We start from the raw sequence: 7,074 nt of genomic DNA, 5'->3' as shown, positions 1-7,074 counted from the left end.
TTAGTTAGAATCCTCACAGCACGATCACGATTACGCACCAACAATGTTTTTGTGTTTCACTACCACTGATCAAGTGTCTTCTACAGGCGCGATTTGTTGAACACCATCACTTTCAGGAGCAATTCTCACAGTCTCAGTCTCACAGCGTTGACAGTCTCAGGACTTGTCAACACTTTTTTAAACACGCGACGAAATTCTTTTTTTTTTGGTGCTACTCTTCAGGCGATCCAACACTTGGATGAGCCATCAGGGATTTCTTGGCTCCTGTCTTGAAGGATATAAGGACACCACATGTTCTGGATAACAAGCGAACAACACCTCAACTTTTTGTCGCATCACAAGTTGCTGTCCAAGCCTCATCTTCTGTAGCAGTCGTTCCTCACGTAAAAATACATTATGATATAGAAACACAAATTTGAAAGACGATTAAAAGACTCGATGCATACGTAAGATGAACCCAAGCCAGTATCTAAAGTAAATGTTCAATGTACCGCATTAAAATTAAACTTGCGTGCCGTTGAGCCTCAGTCATAGCACTTCGACTCGCTTACAAGTTCAGTTCCGTCCTTATAACTGACACTGAAATGTTGGTTCATCAGCACCCTATCTGGGGTGAAGAACGTGCAGTGCAACAGATAATTAAACTCAGAACTCGATATGAAAGTATTTTCTGGCAAATTGAAATTTTTTTAGGCCAGCTTCCAGAGAAAGATCACGGTGGACAATAACGAATACTGATGCATGACAAAAGGCTCGCTGGCACGAAGCGCTTAATCTAAATCAAAGAATAAATGAATAAACGCCTAACCACCCACCCAAACATGTAAAATAGAAAGCAAAGAGTAAGAAATCTTTTGACCAAAAAGTGTAAGCGAAGATATCAGGCAAAGCCAAGGTGTTGTGGCAAGTAGCAATTGTCAGGGTTGGCTAATTCCTTTACCTCCCGTCGGAACTGGCAGTAGCCACGCTACGCATGTACCCTAACATCTTGGCGAAGAGTTGTATCTTCCATAGAAGCGAACAAGTTAGAAGAAATTAGTAAGAGTAGGAAAGTGGAACCAGTAGCTGACGTACATCTCTAAGAACCTATTTACAAAGCAAAGTTGAACGGGCCTGCATGCATCCTAAATATTTCTTTTGCGAGCTAAATTTGAAGCCTATGGTTACCTCTTGGAATCATTATTTCACGCCAATTTCAACTTAACACATCATAGACAAAGTTCAAAGTAAATTCAAAGTAAAGCCTTCTATTTCTGTCTAGATAGATAGTGGAATTTATTCTTTTTAATGAAAGTGGCCCCACTTCGAAAATAACAAATTCCATGAAACCAAAAACGAGCCGAGATATGCATAGCCTTCGAGCGGGAGCAAAGCCCAAATTTCAAAATAAAATTTGCCGAACAATAACCATAGCTGAAGGGTACAAGATGGCTCAAAAGTAGAAAAATATAGAAATCATTTTGACAATATCTGAACGTTTCAGCACAATACAAACGAGCCCCTTTAGATGACGTCCGGATAGTTTGAAGAATTAACGCATAACTGAATGGTCAACATCGTGAGTTGTGCCGAGGAGTGTCCGATATTTGTTACCTAATAAAAGGTGCAGTAAAACAGAAGAGAATAGCATCCACCAAACTCGACGGTCGTGTACTCCTCGATTTTTAATGAAAGCTCGGACTCCATATGATCAGTTTTTGCAAGGAAAAGAAAAAAAACCTTTAATGTCGACGATGAGTTTTAAAGTTCAAAAGAGGACAACAGGTGAACGAAAGTGAAGTGTTCAGGGTAATAGGCAGCATAGGATTGTCTTTTAAATACACAACAACGTCAACAAATAATCTTCCATTTATACAAATGAAAAAGAACTCTTCCAACCCAGATTTCTACAGAATCCTACGTAGATCTAGCTGACATGAGTATTTAATATGTTCAATATAATATATATTGCAATATAAGCAGATACCTCGATATATATTGCAACGAAAGAGGTATATTGCTTCAGGGAAGTTAATTTGTTTAGCAATCCACGCAGATATCCTATGGACGGTTAAGAACAGACTTATTTAACATCCCGAAGCACAAACAATATAGAAAACGCAGAAATTTTCTTCTCCTTCATTACTTCAAGCACTACAAATCCTCGAGAATTACGTCTGTACAATAAACCGATTTATACAAAAAGCTGAAATTAAATGAAAAAAACATAAAATTGCCCATCAACGCTATGAATTACTACGAGCACAGACTTTCTTTCCATCAACAGAGGCGACGACAATCTCAAGCTAAAACCTAATTGGCAATGACAAGACAAAATGACCTTAGCAAAACTTAAAAGCTTTTTTGTACACTACAACTAGCTCACAAGTAACGCTTTACTCGTTAATAGGCGCAATAAATGCAACATGAAACTGATTCATCCTCAGTCTCCAATCATCTTCCCAGAACTTTCCAAAGTTTCAATCGTCTCAATAAAGAATATTGAAATTAGGAATGTCATGAATAACCGAAAATGTCAAGCGAGTTTTGTTTTAAGGTTGCTTATGAAAAGTTCAGTTGCAAGACTGCTCCTAAAAAGACTGTTAGAACAAGCTTAAGAAGCGATCTAGATAGCAATTGAGAAACAATGCAAATAATACAAAAAGCTGTCAAGAGCAACGAGAATGCGTGAGCAAACAAGCTCAACAATCAAATGGTCAGATTTTCAATCTTGCACAGAAACAGAACTATCTGTAAATATTGTAACCTTTGTGAACACAAGAGAGCAAATAGCCTGGGCGACTAATGGTAATGATGGTACAAAATCCTAAAACCTTGAAGAGAACAAAGCGGGGCACTATTTCATAATTAAATTTTGCTCTTATCATCTACATTCCCAGAACTTCACAAGATAAGATCACATAACGACACTGGAGCAACATGTAGGAGTACTCTCAGACGCCATAGCGCTACCGGAATATTTCAAACACATTGGCGTTCAGAGCCTGCATGTCCGGTGTGGGGAAGGTTAAGTAGAAGACACGCCAAGGAATTGAAGGTTACAAAAACGCTCTTGAAGATGACAAAATGGGAAGAGCTTCAGTCGAAAGACAAACTTTGTGACCAGTGGGTAGGGGGAGTTAAGGGTATCTAGCGGGAGAGTCCGAAGATGAATCATTCCGATGTCAATGAGAGAATATTTCTAGCACCTAGCATTACTACGATTTAGTCTATCACAGAGATGACAGCGGCAGCCAAAGATTTGGCGAATCTGCCCAATTTTTTAACTCCCTTTGGCTTTCCTTTCTTGTCATCGTCGTCCCGGATATCTTCTGCAAGAGAAAGAATGATTATTTAGAAAGGAATGAAAGGTCTTCTCCTTGCATTCATCAAGTGAAACGAAATACGGACAAACAAAATTAGACTAAGTATATAAAATTGTATGAGAAGGTAACCTGTCACAATCATTAGGGAACTTCAAATAATAACATCCATTCGTAATAAACAAGTAAGCCGAAGAGTTCCTTACATAAAATGCAACTGAAGAAATTTCGGACAGTAGTACGATTCATAGGTGGAATTCAAGGCAAGAAAACACGATTAAAACCAATAAATTCTGAGCGTGTACGCACAGCAGTTCTTGATTACCGTCTTTTTTGTTATTTTATCCACCCCCTTAAGCGTCAATTAACACGGCTTGCAAGATTAGTTTAATGACTGGCGTTACGAACCTGTTCTGTGAGTGGCTTCTTGAATGTATTTCTTATAGTAGCTCATGTGCTCGGCCTTGTATAGACACCTGTAGTTGGTCATGACGGATGCGAGATCATCCTGTCGAGAATAAATCAAACATCACATTAGTATATAAAACTAATTAATTACCAGACGGTCTTGAAAGCTATGGCTGCATCACGCAGACAGTTGCGAAACGGGATTAAATTAGAATGGTCATAAAACATCTGGAGGAAAATTGAATATCACTGTATTGCTTAAATAAAATTAATGATACATTTTTCAAGTAAAAAATCATTATGAACAAATGATAAAAAAGATTGAAAATCAACAATATTCTGAAAAGTATAACAGAATTTAAGTAAGAATGAACAATAACTATAGTTAAAGACGATAGACAGATGGGATTGGAATAACATGGAAAACTCGCTATACAGTTAAAGCATAAAGCAAAAAATAAATTCGAATACGCAAAATAAAATGCACCAAGGACTACTCACGAAAGTAACAACTCGAGGATGGTTCTGGTGGTGTTGATTATTGCCGTTGATTGACTGCTGGGTCGGTGGATTATAAGAGGCTTGCCTCACCACCGTGTGGATATCAGCCGCAGAGTAGCTAAAACATGGACAAAATCATCGATGAGAAACTCAAAACATAAGTGAATACTTTCAATTTTATAATGTCATTGCTATTGCACTACATTCTTATAGAAGGCATTGCTAGAGAACCTATCAGTTAGAAAGGAATAATTTAAAGGTAAAGTTAATGAATAAAGTTAATTTAATGGAATTGTCAAATGACTCACCCTTCGCTCTTGGAGAGAAGGCACTTATACTGATCACTTGTGACGTTATTGGCGTAATTGTTAAGGAACATTCTGAAGAGTTCCTCTCGCTGTTTCTCGGCGGGCAATTTGATGTGGATGTTGTAGGCGAAGAGTCGTCGGAGCTCGTCAGGCAGAACCCAAGGGCTGCACGTTGTTGCCACCAACATAACTTGTTCGTTGATAGAGTTGGTAGGATAACTGGGCTTGAGAGTTGTCTCTCCGCGTACTTGAGCCATAAGCTCAGCCTTAGCCCATTTACCAGCTTCAGTGAGTTCAGGCAAAGCGAGCATCTCGATCTCGTCCATGAGCATGACGCAGGGTTTGTGAACGCGCGCATGATCAAACATGTTCCTGATGAGCCCTGCGGCGGTTTGAGGATGCATGGAGCGGCTCATGATGAAGCTGGGCGTGCAGGCGATGAGTCGCGCACCGCCAGCTTCGTAGGCTAGAGATCGCGCTAAGCTCGTTTTGCCGGCACCTGAAGGTCCGAATAACAAAACTCCGCGACAAGAGCCTTGTGAGTCAAAAACTTCGGGGAACTTGCTACCTTGGAATAAGTTTTTGAGCGCATCTTTGGCGTTTTCGTGACCAACGAGCGATGACCATCCATAGCCTGGTGTTTCGATAAGCATTGGCACCGCATTCGGCATGAGCACGCCACCGTTGGGACGGTTCATGGGCTCGTGCTCCATTTCGTGGAGTCGTCTCTGAAGCTGATGTCTCTGTTGCTCCATGTGGTCTGTGTCAGAGTCTCGCATAGACTCAGTGGCGCTGGGAAGATCAGACAACGAGGCGAAACTCGTAGCGTTCTTGACGTGGCCGCGGTCACTTCCACTCGAGGATGAGCCGCTGCTGCTGTCGGGACTGACGCGTCCGGGGCCAACCAGCGTGGGGCTTGGAGTCTTCTTGGTCGTGGACTCGGTGTCACTCTTGCCGCCTCCCGATGTCTCTGAGCAAGGCACTGACTCGCGATCCAAACTTGTTTTGTCGCCATCGTTATTTTTGCCGGGGTTGGTCGAGTTCGGAGAAGCCATGGCAACACAATGAGGAGGCATAACGTGCATGCCCGTGCTCATTGGTGGTCGGATCATGCCAGGCAGCATAAACTGATGGCCGTATGCCATTTGCTGTGGCCCTGCGTTGTGCATCTGAGCGAGATGTTGGTGGGAGTAGGCGGCCTGCATGGCAGGGTTGTGAGGAGACATGGGCTTTTGAGAAATTCGGACATTTGCCATGCTATCAGATAGCTTATTGAGTTCATCCAAGCTCTTGTGCATGGCAGGGCCAGTGCTGGGGATCGAGGAGAGATGGTTGGACTGAACTAAAGCTGTACCACCTCCCGTGTTGTTGCTGACGGTGCTCACCACTTTCCCTAGGACGGCACCTCCTACGACGGCCGCACCTCCCATCGCAAGGGCGGCTAAGGGATCGACACGACTCATGGTACCACCTCCAAGTCCACTGCTGATGGACATTGGAGGAGCAAGGACCGTTGGTGGACAGGAAAGTGGCATGGAGTGAGAGTTTGAAGGACCAGGCAAGCTCATGGCAGCAGCAGCACTGGCAACAGCAGCGGCGGCCAGACTGGACATGGTGGTAGCATGAGAGGACGAGGGAGGCCCTGTCATACTCGGGGAGTACATAGGTTGGTTGACTGATCCCAGCGACACATAGGGCGAGGAATGAGGCAGAACCGGGCCAGGTTGACTTGCGTACATCTGGTGCTGCTGCTGCTTTGGTTGGCTCATCATAGCAGCCATCGCAGCGATGCCACCACCAGCCGCCATTCCACCCATAGCAGCCATTGCAGCCATGTGGGCTCCACCGCCCCCGATGTGTCCTTCGTCGTCTTCTTCACTGTCCTCTTCGTCGTCTTCATCTTCAGACGCTCCGCTACCTTCGGTGATGTCTTCGTCATCATCCTCATCGTATTCATGGATGGTTGCGCCCCCGCCGTTTCCAGGACTCCCAAGTCCATCCATGAGGCCGCCTGCTGCGGCACCAAACGCTCCAGCGAGAGCTGCACCAACGTTGGCTGACATGTTTGGCAAGAAGGAGTTCATATCAAAGCCGGCACCACCTGCATCCATTGGTGCACCCATGATGCTGGCACCCATACCTGCAAGTCCCATCTCTCCCATACCTCCTGCCCCGGACATGCCTAAAAGCCCTTGTAGTAAGGACACGGCCCCAGCATCAACTTCACCGCCCCCTGAACCACCGCCTTCGCCGCCGCCGTTGTACGGGTTCTGGAACATGTTTATGTTGTGCTGATCTCCAGTGTAGTAATCTTCCTCGTCATCGTCTTCTTCATCATCGTCGTAGTCTTCGTCGTCGTCATCATCATGCAGGTCTTCGTACATGTGACCTGCAGCAGCCGCAGAGCCTGGGTTCTGCTGCTGCATGTGCGCCAACAGCGCTTCGATCATGTCAAGGTCCGCTCCCGAAGGCATCTCCTGCACAAAAGAAAATACAATACGTTAAGAATGAGTGATAGAAAAACTTACAGTAGAGACAAGAAAAAATTAATACTG

At 43.9% G+C, this 7,074-nt stretch overlaps 1 protein-coding gene across 3 annotated transcripts in view; it reads right to left on the bottom strand.

Moving 5' to 3' along the window:
• Positions 1 to 324: 324 nt before the first annotated feature.
• The window catches only part of LOC108670084 (fidgetin), a 60,737-nt gene continuing 53,987 nt past the window's right edge, over positions 325 to 7,074 (bottom strand). For all 3 annotated transcript variants that reach the window (XM_018157537.2, XM_018157536.2, XM_047883652.1), the window contains 4 exons: positions 4,520 to 6,996; positions 4,212 to 4,329; positions 3,711 to 3,810; positions 325 to 3,311 (listed from right to left, as the gene is read on the bottom strand). In XM_018157537.2, coding sequence (XP_018013026.1) covers positions 3,205 to 3,311; positions 3,711 to 3,810; positions 4,212 to 4,329; positions 4,520 to 6,996 — 2,802 coding nt within the window. In that variant the 3' untranslated portion in view covers positions 325 to 3,204. The remainder of the gene's footprint in view (positions 3,312 to 3,710; positions 3,811 to 4,211; positions 4,330 to 4,519; positions 6,997 to 7,074) is intronic.

This window comes from Hyalella azteca, unplaced genomic scaffold (assembly GCF_000764305.2).
Source record: "Hyalella azteca isolate HAZT.00-mixed unplaced genomic scaffold, Hazt_2.0.2 contig13406, whole genome shotgun sequence".
In the NCBI taxonomy this organism is placed as follows: domain Eukaryota; kingdom Metazoa; phylum Arthropoda; class Malacostraca; order Amphipoda; family Hyalellidae; genus Hyalella; species Hyalella azteca.
The sequence above is the reverse complement of the archived record's forward strand: the minus strand, read 5'-3'. Positions and strand labels throughout refer to the sequence as shown.